We start from the raw sequence: 17370 nt of genomic DNA on the forward strand, positions 1-17370 counted from the left end.
GACTGAGGATAGAGATAGTCTGTAGAGAAGCAAGGCGGCCGGGAGCTCGATCAGGCCCACGCCCTCCTCGACATCGAGGGCGAAGTAGCTCCGGGCGGCTGCGTCGAGCCCACATCGACAACCTCGGTCCGTCGCAAGTGGCAGGTTGCGGAGGGAAACTGAGCGGCATCGATGGTGGCGATTCTAAAGACCGATTTCCCCTGCAGCTCACGAGATCGGGAGGGTGAAGGTGGGCGGCGACCAGATCGGGAGGGTGAGGGTGGGAGGCGAGAGAGAAAGAGAGGTGGGCACCCTAGACCCGGAGGCCTCGCTCATTCCTGCCCGCGTGCAGGTCGTGGAGGGTTTTTTTTCGCTGGTTTTTCTTTGTTAGATTCTGTCGCTTGCGAGAGAACTACATGAATGTGGTTTTGGTTGGGTTTTTTTGAACCGGGAGGTGGGAGCAGGTATCAAAGAAGTACCAAAAAAACATGGTAGGTGAGACGAAAATTAAACCCAGAACACAACCTACCAACTAAGACATTAGGAGTAGAGATGCTCATTCATGTGCTCACGCGCTTCATTCTCTCTGGTACGGTGCGTGGATTCAGTCATTCATGTGCTTATATACAAGCACAGATAGATATGAAATAAGCTTATTTGCTAGGTTGCTGGTCTGTTACAGCCATTGACCCAATATGTTCTAATAAAAAAACAAGTACTTATAACTAACAATGACAATGAGAGGGGACAAACACAGACAACAGAACGATAAAAGACTTCTCCATGGGTAATTAACTCATGTTCAACAATTACATCATTCAGTATCCATCAAAACATAAAACCACGAGCAAACATTACTGGAATTGAAATTAAGCATTCTATTAAGTGCTCCAATCCTTCATCCCTGATCAGCTTCACTTCAGGGTAGCAGGAACAGGTGAATTAACGGTACTGCAACAAAAGATAATAATCAAATAATTATAACAATAGTTCTGCACAAACGATAAAATTTTGATATACATGCTTTATACTAGACTAGAAGGCTAGATGCAGAAGAAACGACACTGCATAAGAACATCAAGACAACTGTACCAAAGCTTGGCTATTATGTTATGTTATCTGAATCATATTGACTTGGAAATACATCTTCAATGTAATAAAATACTAGCAAAAAACATCTCAATACAGAAACTGCAAAGTAAATGAGCCAACCATAGAGAACAATGGAGCACATCAATTTGTTAACCAATCATTTATCTAATTTGGATGTAGACTAGGAATAGGTATCATCAAACACTAGAAGGCAATAAGGAATCACAAATCTAATGTATTAAGTCATAACTGACATTTGAAGCTGCTTACTGAAGGACTATATATAAATAGTAAGGGAATCATGGCTGACAAAATAATAATATAATTTCAGATTGTTCCTCGTGCAACAATAATGTTCTTGTTGTATACCTTGATGAAGCCAATGTCCTTGGCGTTGCTGCGGAAACACTGCCTGCAGCACATCAGCCCATACTTCCTGATCAGTCCATGGGAGTTTCCACAGACCCGGCTGCCAAAAATAACAAACTTGGGGTCAGTACAATCACTCGTAAGCATACTTGTTCATCACAATAACATCAGTGATTGAATGGTACGCCAGACAAGCCAGCAACCACATGCTATTTCAGTTTGTTACCGCACAGCACCGGAAGAAATGCTTGTTAAGTAACAAATTAAACTTTTGAGGCAATTCTAACAATATTTTCCTGGTTGAGTCGCTTGTGAAGCCACTTGCACATCACAGCAAGCTCTGAATGGTTTGAGCGACATACTAACAACGAAACCCGAAACCTAGCTGACCACATCTAACAGAGTTAAGCAAAGAAGATTTTAATCGCCATATGAAGCACGCCAGAATCAGATGATACAAGTCGCCAACTACATCAACAAAATACACATCATATGAAGATGGGAAAGCCTTTATCAAGGCATAACAATCATCAAATGTGAGAATTTAACCGGTTAATAAGTCCCTGACAACACATAACACAGAGCAAACAAGGTTTTAATCGCCATATGAAGCACGCCACGATCGAATGATATATGTCGCCAACTAAATCGTGTAAGACACACAGATCCGGGCGAACAGTTGGTCTAGCAGGAGATATCTAGCCGCGGGAACGAACAACGAACTAGGCATTTTAAGGAGATGGAGGGGATCGAGGCGGTGGCAGAAGTATTACCAGACGCGGGAGCCGGGCCCGTAGTTCTTGGGGTGGGAGTTCCAGACGTTGGAGTGCCCCATCGTCGCCGCCTTCTTGTTCGCCTTCCGCCTGCCGCCGCCGGTTGCTAGGATGCGCGTGGGAGGAGGAAAGGGTAGGTGGCGGCGGTGCGAGCGGGAGTGGCTTATATAGGGAGACGCCGCGGTAAACCCTAAGCCAAGGGCACGGGTTGGATTGGGCCCAGGCCGACACTTAGCCCCGTATACGGGCTTAAAGGGCCTCTTTGTTGGGCCCAGCCAATCATGAGCATTTGGGCCTCAGATATAGTGCTGTATCTGCACGACTCGCCGTGGCCCGTGAGACTCGTCGGGAAAAAAAATCGTCGTCTGCCGCTCCACTCCGACTCGCCGAGGATGTCTTCCGCCGCCGGAGCCGGAGAGCACTCGTCTTCATCCCGACCTGTCCGTGTGAACGACGTAGCCCCTACCTACCGTCTCTGTGTTGTTTCTTACACTCCACTGACGCGTCCTCGAATGTTTCGTCGTCGCAGGGGAAGGAGAGAGAGGAAGGTACCGACGATATCAACCGCAAGGTGGACGATGAGGGAGATCTGAGCCTGGAACTCTATGGCGCCGAGGCGGGGTGGGTGGAGGCGCGGACCAGCTGCTCGCACCTCCCTGCCATGCCCGCCGCCAGCGCCGACGAACTCGCGCGCGTGCCCGCGCCTGATTCCCACTGCTCTAGGTTTGTCTCATCATCCTCTTCGAGTTTGGTGTCTTGCGATCCTGGGCCTGACATGCGGGTTGTTACTTGTGAGGGTTCTTTCCTGCGGTTTGATGCGCTCCCGCTGGGCTAGGTTTTTTTCTCCCTAGTACTATCCTCTTGGGTGGCGCACTATTTGGCTGAATGCCTGGTTCCCAGACTTCAGTTATGGTGAAATATGACTAGATAACTTAAATTGACAAGGAAAAGGGATTGATACTTGATGACAATGCGATTGATTGGTACTAAGTTGTGACTCGAAAGTGTTATGGCAAGTCTCATATTTATGAATGAGAGTTATTTAGATTACTAACTAGAAGCTTCACTTCATGATTTCTCCTTCGCATTATTCTCACTGTATCAACATATGGCTCATGTTGTTGTTATTCTTGCATCAATTCTGGCATGCAATTCCTCTGTTTATTCACAATATTTTGAGTAGCCAAATCACCTCCAAGTGACAGAAGGAAATATGACTTTAAGATGTGATATTTCCAAAGAAAAAGAGTTGTTGGGTTTGCAAAATAGGATATCCTTTTATCAGGAAAACGTCATGGAGAGTGGTAGGTGCAAAATATGAGTTTCTTTGGTAGAATGATTGCTCAATGAGAAAGTTAGATGATTGGGATCTGGGTTTTGAAGATACTATTGGGTGCATTCCTTAGTTGAAAGTTAGTAACAGGCTAACATCTAGTGAGCTGGTGAACAGCATGGCTTCCTCCTCACTGTGTTCTACAACTGAATGATTTATGTATGCATGGATTACACATGAAAAAGCACTGTTGATACTTCTTATATGACTTCTATAACCAAAGCATGGTTTTCTGTGTCATTTCACCTGAAAATGCTGTTTACGATTTCATGGTGCAACATAAAATTAATAGATTGTCAAACATTGTCTATGCTATCTTCCTTGCATGCTTGTTGCTATAGCATCTGGATGTTAATTGCCTATAAACACCAAAAGCAGTATTAAGATTTTCCAATGAGTTACGTTAGCCTGTGGCACAAGATAATGTATACCCCTATCCTTGTATTGAATCTGAATTAACCTCATATGCTCGAATTTAGGACAAAACATAACTGTTGGATTTGATGTACTTCATATGTCCATGTCTTGTGTTTCCTTATGAGCATTTTTCCATGCAGATGTCATCACCCTTCTGAAAACTGGTTATGCTTGATCTGCAAGGATGTGCTGTGTAGTCGTTTTATCAACAAACACATGCTGTGCCATTATCAAGAAACGGGCCATTGTATCGCCCTGAGCTTCAGGTAAATTGTTCAACTTCCTTTTGCTTAATTTTCTCTTGGACTGCGGATAATTTTCATTGACTGCATTTATTATGATCAGGGCTCTCCAGTTCCAGTAGTCAGTATGCCATGTTTTTTTTTTTTGTTAGAGCAAAGTATGCCATGTTCTAAATCTAGCGGTCACCTATGCCAATGTGAAACGGTATTGTTGTGCGCTCACTATAGTACTCATGTTAATCAGCCAGCAGTGTTAGAGCATCTCTAGCAGATCAGCTAAAACCGTGTCCTGTGAAAACAGTATATGGTTCCCCCTAAAATGAATTTGTGGAAATTTACGGTATGATTTTTACGTCAGCAGAACAGATCCCATATAAACCAATTGAATTTACAACAAGGTCCCTGGAAAATAGCACAAAGCACCCTCACACATAAAAAAGAAAAGCAATTGGATCCTCGTGCGGCAGCTCATGGGAGCAAGCTAGCGGGAGCGGCGGCGGGAGCTAACGGAGGCAGCAGCAGCAGCTAGCGGGGGCGGCGGCGGGAGCTAGCGGCGACGGCAGCAGCAGCAGCTAGCGGTGGGAGCTGCTTGCAGCCAATGTCCGCCAGCCCGGACGGCGGCGGTGCACCAGGGTCGAACAGGTTGGACCGTAGTGGTGTTGGCGAGGAACGAAAGCGAGGGAGCTGAAACTAACCTCCCGCCAACCGTTTTTTTGTATTACAGGTCCGTGCAAAAAAGAGCTCCAATCCTGGTTATCTACGGGACAAGGCCCGGATTATGCAGGATCCCGCAAAAAAATATCCGGGATGGTCGATTTTGCAGGATCTGTTTGGGACAGAAAAAACGCCCTCGTCCCGTAAACCGGCGGTTATTATTCCGGATGGCCCGGTTTACGGGATCTGCTAGAGATGCTCTTAGTTGGAAAATAGAGACCAATGTCCTTGTTAAGTTGGGTTAATTGCTTTATAGATGTATTCAGTGTATTAGGGATAAGTTTCCTCGTACTCTCTATGGGCTTCATAGAGAGATTGGTTCTTAGGGATCAAGTGAAGTCATCCTAAAAAGCACGGATACGGCAACACGGACATGGCAACACTCATACGGGGACACGGGATACGGCATTTTCCAGAAACACCCATCGGGGACACGGCAAGTATATATAAAAATAAAAAAATATGCCATGTAATATAGAGTTAAAGACAAAAAAAAATGAGAAAGAGATACTGCCCCATTTGTTGTCTCCTATTTGAAGTGCTTGATTGAATCATCCAGACCAGATCCATGTCATTTCAACTTGCAAAACACATCAAACAATAGTCTAGTATTAGTATCAGTCTATTAGAGACATATAAATCATAATAACTAGAAGATGCCCCGCGCGTTGCTGCGGGACCATTTGCTACAACTATATTGTCTTATAAAGAAACAACAAAAAAGATATAATGTAAAGTCAACGACCTATGTAATCTAGCGTGTTGTTCACAAGGATTAAATGATGCCTTAGAACATGTCGTAAATAGAATATTGGTGATAAGAACACAATACGTATGTGAAATGAACTCCATGACCAATGACTGAATCGGAAAGCACCTGCAAATGACCCACTAAATGTCCTTCTCTCTAAATTCCTCAAGCCAAGCTTTTGAATGACAAAAGTGAAGCACTGAAATTAGTACTGGTCTCAATATCTGAAGGAGGAAAAAAGTGATAACAATGGGCATGGTTTTCTGATCGTTCCAACTCGCGATGTTTAGGTCCACCAAAACTAAAGGATCACAAAAATAAGGGTGCATCTACTAAGTAATAATGATCTAAGTGACATTATCAAGATATGCTAAAAGAAAGTGATGTGGAAGCCTGGACGTGTAACAGAGGGCAGAAGATGTCCTTGGCAACTCGAATGGGCTCCAGTAAATTGCTGCTCCAAATCGGCGAAGCTTAGTGGCGCGTGTCTTGTAGAATGATCGAGATGCCGCAGCAATGAATGTGCAGCAAGCGGATGGGTCTGTCACCATTTCTCTGCTGATCTGTACGCGATACCAGTATGTCCACCCTGTGTAGAAGACAGGAAAATGAAATTGTGAAAACAAAATAGTTGCCTCACATATATGCCTACCTAAATTCATCCAAGCCTATCTTCTTGATTGAGTGACAATTATGACTTACTTGAATAGAAGGGATAATGAGATTTCGTCCTGGGTTGTAGTAGATGATTTGTTCCAACCAATGCATTGCATGGAATGAAGGGGATCATATGAATGTGATTTGTAACGTACTGAAACAAATATAAGATACATGTCATGCGTTCATCAAGTTCAGATAATAAATTTTACAGATGGGATGATTATCTACTAACTCAAGCGGTAAGAAACCTATGCAGGAAGAAAGCACAAATAACCATCGCAATCTGCAACAAATCATCGAGCAACCTGTGGCCAAATCTTACAAAATAAGAAATCAGATAAAAGATTGGATTAGACAAAGAAAAGAGGGCTAGAGAGGGACCCAATCAATCAGCATGTACATGTTGGGAAGTGTAATCAAAGATCTGAGTCCAGTTGTGGTGGAAGATGATTCTCTTCTTTCAGAAAATAAGATTCATACACACTTGTGCACTCCAGGCTGATATTTAAAGGATAAGCGAGCGGTTCAGTTACCTCCTCCGCATTTGTGTCATTGTGTGGTGCGGCCGTTCGTTTCTGGCACATTTGCAGGAAAGGAGATTGTGGGGAAGAGGAGCCGATTAGGCAGAGTCAACAGTCTAACAGGCATATGCAAGATAGAAGGCAGGAATCCAACGTCGTGCCATAGTGGGCATTTATTTTGGCATGTATTAGCAGATGGGCCAATAAGCTGGCCTACTACGAGTTTGTACATGCAGCAGACCATGAGGCGTACGGTGGCCTGGGGTCGCGGCGAGGTGGCGGCAGTGGCGGAGGAGCATCGATTCCTATGTGCGCTATTGGTGGTTGTGCGGCCGGCTTAGCCGGCGCGGGCGGCCAGGGGAGATAGGCGACCATGTGTGCAATAGGTTGTGACCGGCATGGCGGCGCGGACGGCCCAGTGCAGGAGCGATCCAGCTTTTTGATTGGTCGTGGTGAGTGGAGGGCTCTCCTCTTATTTCTCTCGTCAGTTACGGAATAGGAAGAGGAACAAATGCGTCTTAAATGGAAATTAAACCGCACCATTAGTTGAAATAAAAACTAAAAGAATTATTGATGTGGCTGAGCTGTGAGATAGTTGTGAACTTGTGATTGGCTGATATTTGATGACATGGCGTGCTGAGTTGGACCACTTGCATGTCAAGAGAATACCTTGTAGTGGGGAGCAACTTCTTAAGAATGTAAGAACTTGTGATTGGCTGATATTTGATGACATAGCGTGCTGAGTTGGACCACTTGCATGTCAAGAGAATACCTTGTAGTGGGGAGCAACTTCTTAAGAATGTAAGATATGAAGTGGTACTTGACAAACAGCAAAGAAGTTTGCTTACCCAATCTGCAACGCTAGCCCCCAATAACATTAGGCTAGTCATAGTGGGTAGTAGCTTAGACTAGTAACATGCATATGTTACTAGTCTCTGTTACTACCTCCATAGTGGGTAGTGTCATACTCCCTCCGTTCCAAGTTACTCGTCGCAGAAATGGATGTATCTAGAACTAAAATACATCTAGATACATCCATACCTGCGACAAGTAATTCGGAACGGAGGGAGTAGATGTGATAACATAGAGAGCTTCATTTATTACTTTGTAGACTCATTTTACATTGGGAACTGCTATTTGATGGTAACATATTATGTTACTCCATTTGCATCTCTCCTCATTAATTACTTGCCACGTCATATATTTTGCCTATGTGGCATGTATGTTACTACTATGTGATGGCAATCTCAAATTCTCAAACACCCAGCATGACACAATATTACAAATACAAACCAAAGAACCAGACCATGACAAATTGACTGCATCAGAAGTTAACAACATCAAATAGTCCACTAAAAGCATAAAAGATAGTACTTATAAGGCTCAGGTGGCCACATAGCAAACAGTTCAAATGGCCGTAGTCTAACAATTCAGGAGTGCATTACATAAATGATGTAGAAACATAAATAAAATAAGCTCCTGGGCTGATGGCTGAAGCTTGATGGATAAAGAGACCCAAGTGAGAGAATCTATTATCTCCTCCAAAGCTTGTTCATCAAGTGAAAGATCTGCACCTTCAAGCATACCCACACTACCAAAACTCTCAACTCCGTCTCTCCCAATGTCCCGCATTCTGCTTGGCACAGTTTGATATGCTTGAGAATTCTTGAAAGCAGGCGGTGGTTGTTGTGTGTAAACACCAAATCAGCAGCTCGAGCAGGAGTAAGCTTGTTTCTTGCAGCACTATGGATGAAGCCGTATTTACTCCAGTTCCTCTTGCAACAAGAGGAAGATGCCGGCTGCCCAAGTACCTTCAAGGCTAATTATTTTTAACACCCTTGTGCTTTCTCAAATCAATCCCATGGAGGATTTTTGGCGATTCAGCAAGATGAATCGCACCTCACACAATGGATGTTGTAGGTCGGTCAAGAGGCTATGAGCATGGCGCGGTGGATTGAGTGTAAGTTGTGACGACACGATCTGGAGGGGTTCGAGATCGCACAGGGAAGGGGAGGGGAGGGGAGGAGAGCATGTGAGAATGAGAGGAGCAGGAGGTGAGGAACAGAGTTCGCATGTTTCTCATTCAATACCGTTCGGGTGTCACAACGCACGCCTAAGAAGCCACTTGGCACACACCCCATTGGGCCACTTGTCTCCCAGGTTACAAGGCCCAAGGCCTGATCGCCAATTGCTGCACGAGTCCAACAAGTGCACTTCAGTCTGCTGAAGGTTCAGTAACCTGAACTGCAGGCATGACATCACTTTACTGGGCGACCGCTTGACCCTGCCACTTCTCCTGCTGCCTCACTGTGGTGCTACCTTTGCCCTTTGTCCATCCTTCTGACGCCACTGCTCAAGGACTGCACGAGGGGAGATGCAACAGTGGACAGCATCACAGAAGAGGCACAAAGCGAGAATCATAGGGGTGGAGGTGGCAAGACAGAGAACATCGCATCAGAAGAGACGGGGTGAGATGTTGAAAAGTATATATGCCGGTGGGTTTAAGGGGACTTAGGTGCCTTAGGGCAAAGGCATTGTGGCATGAGTACTCAGCGAGTATTCCTAGCTGGGCTGGCCCAAGTGGCTTCTGAACCTCTTTCTTTCTTTCCTTTTATTGTTGTTTTGTGAAATTAGGATTTCTTGTGGCTATCTTAGCTATTGCACTATCTGATTCACAAACCTTATAGATTCATGTGCCCGGTCAATTTATGAATCGTAGATTCAAATTGCCAACCTGAAAACTATGAAGAATCTATTGGTGGCTACCTAGGTTCACATCATTGTACAATGCGAAGGTCTAGATCAGATATGCATGATTATAGCCTTTGCCACCAACAAACATAAACTCTTGAAGTATGGTTATTAATCCTTTCATTTCTTTTGTGAGAATGGTTTATTCCTGTGTATATGTTCTGTAAGAAGAACTGCAGAAGTTACAGCACTGGCCAGTACTTCACTACACTGGTTTAACAGCTTTACTACTAGTCGTACCATAAACCTCTACAAGAGAGTCAATGTGAAATGCTGTTCTCTCTGGTGGTACCTTTAAGCAATCAATTACTCATATGATTGTTTGCTGTTGAGTTAAACTAACTTGAGTTTAATGGTGGCAAAGTTTAAACCTGGCTAGTTGACTGAATTTAAAGGAAATGTCCATACACCATAGTTTGCTACACATATTATTAGTGAAATACCTCCTGCTTTGAATAATATATAAAATGCAGAAGCACGAAGATAGCTAAATATTGCTATAAATCTAAAATTATTGTTTCCGTATTATCTTATTTTTCATTTTGTTACTGAAGATCCTATCATGTTCTGCCTTTCCCTCTTCTATCCTTGTTGTGAAGCAATACAGTTTAATCCTTCCTATATTGCAGCATCTGCACATTATTGGATTGCTTTTACTCAGCGTTGTTGTATCCCTTTTCAGTGATCTGTCAGTTTGGTGTTTTGCCTGTGACTCCTACCTAGACGCTCAATCCATTTTAGAACTGCTCCCAGTTTATGAAGTTGCACATCTGTTGAAATTTGGAGAAAGGCCCCCTTTTCGATCACTTGAAGTACTGGATTTGAGCAGTGGACAAAATGGAGGTTCATCTTCAAGTTCCTAATGTGTGATCCTCTGTCAGTGAGTTTTTTTGTCATGATGACAGTAGCCCATTGTGTGAGATGGACCTTGCTAAGCACCAGCACAAATATAAGTCAGCTAATGGTCATGTTCCTCATTACTCCTGCCGAAGTACCTGTTAGGCGTGAAGCAAACTGATAATTGTAAAAGTCTGTTTACCTTTGGACATGATAAAGGCATTAAAATTGCCTTGATGTTGACATCCAGAAAAGTATTCAATTGCGAATATATTTTTCTCCAGTGACTGATGTAGTTTAAGCTTATCCACAAAGATATGAAAGTTTAGGTATGTGCCGTTTGACTTTAGATTCTCAGATAAGAGTTGTGCTCTGCTCACTAGTCTCTGATAGTGCATAATTGTTGGCACTACAGGCTGACAGCTTGTTGCCTACCAGATAGGAGGAATACTCAGTTGTAGAAACACAATGCATAAAGAGCATGTATTTGACGAAGAAGCTATCTAATTGGGAAATGAACACTCAACAATGCCCTCTATGGCATGAGCTTGAGGAACTTAATATTTCTTGCTCAAATGTGTGCCAATGCACTGCTTATCGGTCCACATGAGAAAGATTTCTGCTATTTCTATAGCTACAGGATATCCACTTCTAGAACTTTTATGACCAACTTGTCATTTTGTGATAAGCAGTAAAGGAAATTTGATCCCTTTGCAAAATAAGCAAGTGGTGTGCTTCTGGGAGGTTAAATCATGTCATGAAAGTTGTCCTTTTGCAAGATGATTAAGATAAACTCATATTTTAAGTTAGTGTGATGCTATTTTTTATTCGTTGGTTGATAGTGATGTCACTTTGTGAGCTGCCTAACATTATAAACCCAATCAGACATAAAACAACATATGTCCTCTTTGGTTGCCTTTTTTTTTTGAGGAACTCTTTGGTTGACATTCGTGTGCTTGGCAAATCTGGTGAACGGCTACTCAAGTTTGTGGTCTCATTTTCCTTAAAACATAATCATCCAAATTTGCATGCTATTGCTTGTTTGATCATCATTGCAGTTTATTTGTACTACATAGTCCTCTCAAATCTCAGATGTATTCCTCCCAAAATAGTTGTTGGACAGTTTGGATGAACTGAAATACTAATATGGCAAGACAATAGGTTAAAATTTACTCCTGCTGTTCCTAAATATAAGTCTTTTTAGAGAATTCAATATGAACTACATACAGATATATATAGATATTTTCCTTAAAACATAATCATCCAAATTTGCATGCTATTGCTTGTTTGATCATCATTGCAGTTTATTTGTACTACACAGTCCTCTCAAATCTCAGATGTATTCCTCCCAAAATAGTTGTTGGACAGTTTGGATGAACTGAAATACTAATATGGCAAGACAATAGGTCAAAATGTACTCCCTCCGTTCCTAAATATAAGTCAGGATTCAATATGAACTACATACGGATGTATATAGACATACTTAGAGTGTAGATTCATTCAATCTCCGTATGTAGTCTATATTAGAATCTCTAAAAAGACTTATACTCCCTCCATTTCAAATTACTCGTCGCAGAAATGGATGTATCTAAAACTAAAATACATCTAGATACATCCATACTTACGACAAATAATTCAGAACGGAGCGGTGTGGTCGCCTGTCGCGGCCCTTCTTCGGTGTGGGCGAGGGCTTTGAGCTCCGCCTCCATTTGGTGTCCTTCTTCAACCCTGTCATTGAAGCTCTCCTTGGATGCCTCAGCTTTTTTCGAGGCTCGCTTTGGGGACATCTAGCTGCGATGGCCGTGGTGATTTCTCACACACGGTGAGGATTCCGCACGGTTGACGCCAATTTTGACGTTCAAAAATCACTTTCGACTAGGGGGTATCCTTAGTTGGGTGGACAGATTGGTTGTGTGCATCCGGTGTAGAGGCTGGGTGTAATTGGTATCTTCACGATATTAATATACCCCCCTTTCAAAAAAAAGTTGGATGAACAGAGATTAGAGAGGGCGTGTACAACGACCTTATGTTGAAGGTCGCCGTACACTCGACAAAGTGACACATCGATGTTTCTTAAATAGGTTCGGTCGCCTCGTGGGAGCGCGACCTACATCCTATGGAAGAGTCATCGAGAGTGGTGCCCAGGGCACGAGGCACTCGGAGTGCGGCCGTTTTCGCAGTCCCACAACTCTTGACTAGTCCGAGTCTTACCAAATCCCTCAGACTCCGAGCTCTCGGCCTTTGCTTGCCCTCCTGAAGAGGCTTGGAAGAGGAATGTGAAGTGTATTCATGTGAGAGTGAGTGAGTTACATGCTCACGGGAAACTCTATATTAGCCTAGGTGTCCTTAACAAATGACCAAGCCTACTCTTGAAGTAAGGAGGTGAGAGCGTAGGACTAGTAATTTTTCGTCATTTGGCCCATGTGCTTCTTGTTAGGCTAGGAGGTGGGGTTGAGTAGAATCCCTACACTATGAAGAGGCTTTCTTGCTTGCGCTTGGGCTTCTTTGCTCACTTGCCTTCTCCTTTGACTTATGCTTTTATGTGGTCTTCGCCCTTTTGCCTTCTTGACCATGAAGCTTATTTGGACTTTCGTTGACCGAAGTAGTCTACTTGGACCCACGGGGGTGGCTTGGACTATTGTTGACTGTCTGGGTGGAACTCCATGTAGGATACGGTGTGGGACCTCAAGTAGGGTTAAAATCGACTACAAGATCATGCATTTTTTAGTAGACCCTGAGAATAGCGATGCTCCTTTGTATTAAATGGGTAGGTTTTTTCTTGCAGAGCCGGCTGTGCGCGCTACAAAATTTGTGATCTACTGGTTTAGAGAGTACAAAACAGCCGCACACACCTTTTTTATGAGTTGTTTCGAGGTATACAAGTTGTTGTTGTCTTCAAAGGCCTCGATTTATTAATTAAGTTTAAGAGAGTTCTCTAATTTGATGTTAATACATTGGTATTAAAAAAACAGTTAACTATGGTTGCAGTTTTGTAGTCCCTCTAATCCATAGTACTTGTCGCGGCTTTAGTACAACTTTATACCTAAACAGAGGGATTACTTGTTGTGTAGTACTTCCTCTATAAACTAATATAAGATCTTTTAGATCACTAAAGTAATGATCTAGAAGATCTTAGAGCATCTCCAATAGATGGTTCAAATTTTGGCGGTCCAAAATCGGAGATGTAAAATTTGCACGTCAAAAAGTGCATTTTAGAGCTCCGAAAAACGCTCAACTCCAACATATGGTCGAAATTGATGGTCCAAAAGAGCAACTCCAATAGATGGTCCAAACCAAAGATGTAAAAATCTGAAAACGGCCGCGCGGCTGCTGCCAGCCACTGTTCAGCCGCGGTTTTGCATTGAAATAGCATCAAAAATTTGAAAATAAAGTGCATCATCATCATAGTTTCAATCAAAAGTGCATCACCATCATAGTATCAAATCCCTCTACCAAAAGAACATCGTCTCAATCAAAGTTTTGCGCCCTAGAAATTGAAATGTACATGAATATTACTCATACGGGTCATCAACACCACCGGCGTTGTGAACCGTGGTACGATCATCATCTTCACCACCGTCTTTGTCGACGTTCTCAACAAGCGGTGAACTCTCGTTGCCGTGAGCACCACCGGAAGCATCTTCATTGCGTCCCATACCGGTCATGTTGCCGACGAAGCCAACTCCAACACCACTCATGTTGCCATAGCCACCTCCCAAGCCACCCATCATGTTGCCGCCAAAGCCACCTTCCATGTTGCCACCGAAGCCACCTCCCATGTTTCCGCCAAATGCACCATTCATGGAATCTTCAATCATGTTCATGTAACCACCCATGGCACCTCCCATGCCTCCTCCCATGGCACCTTCCATGCCACCTCCCATGGCACCTCCCATGCCTTCTCCCATGCCTCCACCCATCATCATTTTGCCTCATGAGCATTTGCTTTTTCATGAGCATTTCATCGCGACAAAGTTCAGCATATGCCTTTGCCTTGGCATCAAGAGTTGATGTGTCCATAAACATAAACTTGAGTGTCCTCTCCTCAACCATCTTCCTCTCATCGGCCGCGGCCTTATTCTCCTCTAGGTCCACCTTCCTCTCCTCGGTCGCGGCCAACCTCTCCTCGGCCGCCGCCCTTCGCCGCTCGGCCTCACTCCTCTCCTCTATTTCCTTGAGCTTCAAGATTCTTTTCTCTTCGGCGTACTCTTTCCTCGCCATGACAATGGCATCAAATCCTTCCTTGAGATTATTGTCTCCGGCCTTGGTTCCCTTCGCTTTCTTGTTTCCATCGGGCCTATAAGATTTTGTCGCGGAGTGAGGAGTGGGGCTCGTCTCCTCAATGGCGACATCTTCTTCATCCTCAAGCACCGCACTCTTCTTCCTCAACGATTCAAAAGTCTCTCTAGTTTTCCACTTCTCCTCATCCTTGAGCTCTTTGTAGCAATGATGAAAAGTGAAAGCTTTTCCTTTCCTTTTCTTCTTCTCGCCTTTCATGTTCTTCTCTCGAAATAATCCTTGTGCAATCATTTTCTACAATAAAACAAGCAACACATCATCATCAACATGTGGAACAAAGAGGAAATATTTGACAAAGCACGCACGAAGAGAAAATATTTACCAAGTCACTATCACCACAACCACTTGGGTTCATGCGAGCAACGTTTGACAAGCAACCGGCCCACTTTTGGCATTTGGCGTTGATGGTGGACCAACGTTGGCGTAGAGAGTCGCTTGAATGGAAGTGACCACTTGTGTTGCGCTCATCGAAGTACTCCTTGATGCGTTGCCAATAGGTGTTCACCGTTTGGTCGCTTCCAACGCTTGCATCTTGAGAGATTTTCTTCCAAGCGATGCATATCAACACATCCTCCACGGTGGTATAATTTCCACTTCTTCCCTTGACAACAAAGCCCTCATCGTCCACATCAAGATTGTCATCATCATATTGGGTTTCATATTCTTGTGACGCATACATGTAATCATCATTTGCCACATTTGCCGCGTGCATGAAAACTTCATCATCAAGACTACAATTGGACGCACAAACAATCAAGAACACATACAATTTGAAACAACAAACGAGATCACAACCGAAAAATTTATACATTTGCGACATTTCATCGAACATGTTGGAGGCGGTGGCTGTCGGCGTGGCCACATCTTCCTCCAAGGCCGGCGATGGCGTCGGGGGAGGTTGAGAAATGGATGTGTGGCTGCTGGAGGAGGCCGCCGGCCGCACCGGCTACGAGTCATCACCCCGAGCCGCCACGGCCGCATTGGAGACCTACACCGGCCGCGTAGAACTATGGATCGGGTTGCGGCTGCGGTTGGCCGGCCGTTTTCCGCCGCCTCGTTCCTTAGCCGGCTTCGCCGCCGACGCGGTGGCCACCGGCCGGGGTGGCGCGAATCTGGGCCGGCGGGCGGGGGGCGGCGGCATGGCAGTGGTTGCGGGTGAGATGGCAGCGACGGCGGCCACGTGGGTCAGCCCACCGGCTGCGGCGGCGGCGGAGAAGGCGGCGGGGTCGTCGGCCATGGCGGCACCGGACGGCGGGGGGCGGCGGTCGGCCGGGTGGGTCGCGGGCGGGCGGGAAAGGAAAGGAACTGGCGGTTGGGCGTTCACGGGCGGCGGCTGGTTTTGGACCAGATGCACCTTGTGATGTAAATTTGCACCGCAATGTGTTGTATTTTACATCACGAGGAGGCCGTGGTCTAATTTTTTTTTACATGTGGATTGTCTGTTGGAGCAGCGTTTTTTGCCTTAGACGGTTCAGAAGTTAGGTATTTTTACATTTGAACCGTCTATTGGAGATGCTCTTATGAAGGGAGTATTAATAATCGCTTTGCAAGTAATTGGCCTGGTAGGGCAAGTGTACAGTTGGTCCTCGCCGAGGATAGCTTTGCTTCCGGCGCTCACTAGAATCATTCAATTCAAGCGTTTGGTCAGACGTCCGTATCAAGAACATAGGCAATGCTGCTATGATGCACCGAAGGCATCCACTAACTGGTGAGTATCAACATCAATGGAATCTCATCCTCTTGACTTGCAGTTCAACAGGTACGGTGTCCCTATTGTCCTCTTTAGCGCCACCTGTTCATAATTTGGACGGACAGTATCCAGGCGATAAATCTGGTCTCATTTTGTGTGGCCATCTGCACATTGAGGCGTGTGCATACACGTTGAACCAATAATAATCATATTATATGAGGGAAAACATGTTCAAGTGCCATTCTTAGGCCAAGAAAAAGGTTTGCCATCTTTTGAGTAGCTTCTGAACAAGGCACTAGCAGAGTCTTTGGAGCACTCAGAAGCACAGATCCAATATGATGTGATTGCGTCAGGGTAGGGTAGGGTGCGACATTGCCGGCTGCGGCTGCAATCGTGCACGCACCTACTAGTGTTTTCTAGTTTGGCTTTGGGAATTGGGTATGATTGGCTGGAGTGCGTCATGAATCAGCACAAATGCTGAAAACGCCAGCGAAAGTTGATCAATGTTTGGTTTGTTACAGTACTTAGCAACGTCAGTGATGCATACTCCCTCCCTCCGTACCAAAAATAAATGTTTTTAATTTTATACTAGCTTTAGTATAAAATTATACTCCTTCCTTTCATTTATACAGAGCCTAATGCGTTTTTTGAGGTTAATTTTGACCAAATGTTAGAGCCATAATATATGACATGCAACTTACACAAATCATACAATCAAATTCGTATGTGAAAGGACCTTCCAATCAGTGGTGGAGCTACAGGGTGGCCAGGGTGGGCCGCGGCCCACCCTGGCAATTTCGATCGATTATATACATATAAATTTTGACTGCGCCAAAGAAAAACAATTGGCCCAATAGAACTTACCTGTTGACGGACAAACGCAGCCCAAGCCACGCCCTCGTCCTGTCGTCCACATCGAGCGAGGGGACAACCGCCTCGTCC

At 44.5% G+C, this 17370-nt stretch overlaps 2 protein-coding genes across 3 annotated transcripts; one reads left to right on the top strand and one right to left on the bottom strand.

Moving 5' to 3' along the window:
- Positions 1 to 620: 620 nt before the first annotated feature.
- LOC119300635 (40S ribosomal protein S29) lies at positions 621 to 2369 on the bottom strand. Its single transcript, XM_037577537.1, has 3 exons — positions 2214 to 2369; positions 1441 to 1540; positions 621 to 930 (listed from the first exon to the last, which is right to left on the bottom strand). The coding sequence occupies exons 1-3, from the start codon at positions 2273 to 2275 to the stop codon at positions 922 to 924; spliced, it is 171 nt and encodes a 56-aa protein (XP_037433434.1). The 5' UTR covers positions 2276 to 2369; the 3' UTR covers positions 621 to 921.
- Positions 2370 to 2527: 158 nt separating this feature from the next.
- On the top strand, positions 2528 to 10788 carry LOC119300636 (histone deacetylase 6-like). 2 transcript variants are annotated; one of them, XM_037577539.1, is made up of 4 exons: positions 2528 to 2653; positions 2743 to 2936; positions 4104 to 4229; positions 10285 to 10788. In XM_037577539.1, exons 1-4 carry the CDS (start codon positions 2606 to 2608, stop codon positions 10463 to 10465), a joined length of 549 nt encoding a protein of 182 aa, XP_037433436.1. In that variant the 5' UTR covers positions 2528 to 2605; the 3' UTR covers positions 10466 to 10788. The 2 variants fall into 2 exon arrangements, with proteins under 2 accessions (XP_037433436.1, XP_037433435.1); XM_037577538.1 differs by having other exon boundaries at positions 2542 to 2668.
- Positions 10789 to 17370: the final 6582 nt, after the last annotated feature.

This window comes from Triticum dicoccoides, chromosome 5A (genome assembly GCF_002162155.2).
Source record: "Triticum dicoccoides isolate Atlit2015 ecotype Zavitan chromosome 5A, WEW_v2.0, whole genome shotgun sequence".
In the NCBI taxonomy this organism is placed as follows: Eukaryota; Viridiplantae; Streptophyta; class Magnoliopsida; order Poales; family Poaceae; genus Triticum; species Triticum dicoccoides.

What these genes read in the sequence shown, in the direction of transcription:
- LOC119300635 (XM_037577537.1), bottom strand. Translation starts at nt 2,275, where the DNA reads ATGGGGCACTCCAACGTCTGGAACTCCCACCCCAAGAACTACGGGCCC. An exon ending in GGGCCCGGCTCCCGCGTCTG is followed by an intron (nt 1,541 to 2,213) that starts GTAATACTTCTG and finishes TATTTTTGGCAG; the next exon opens with CCGGGTCTGTGGAAACTCCC.
- LOC119300636 (XM_037577538.1), top strand. Translation starts at nt 2,606, where the DNA reads ATGTCTTCCGCCGCCGGAGCCGGAGAGCACTCGTCTTCATCCCGACCT. An exon ending in GACCTGTCCGTGTGAACGAC is followed by an intron (nt 2,669 to 2,742) that starts GTAGCCCCTACC and finishes TCGTCGTCGCAG; the next exon opens with GGGAAGGAGAGAGAGGAAGG. An exon ending in TGTATCGCCCTGAGCTTCAG is followed by an intron (nt 4,230 to 10,284) that starts GTAAATTGTTCA and finishes ATCCCTTTTCAG; the next exon opens with TGATCTGTCAGTTTGGTGTT.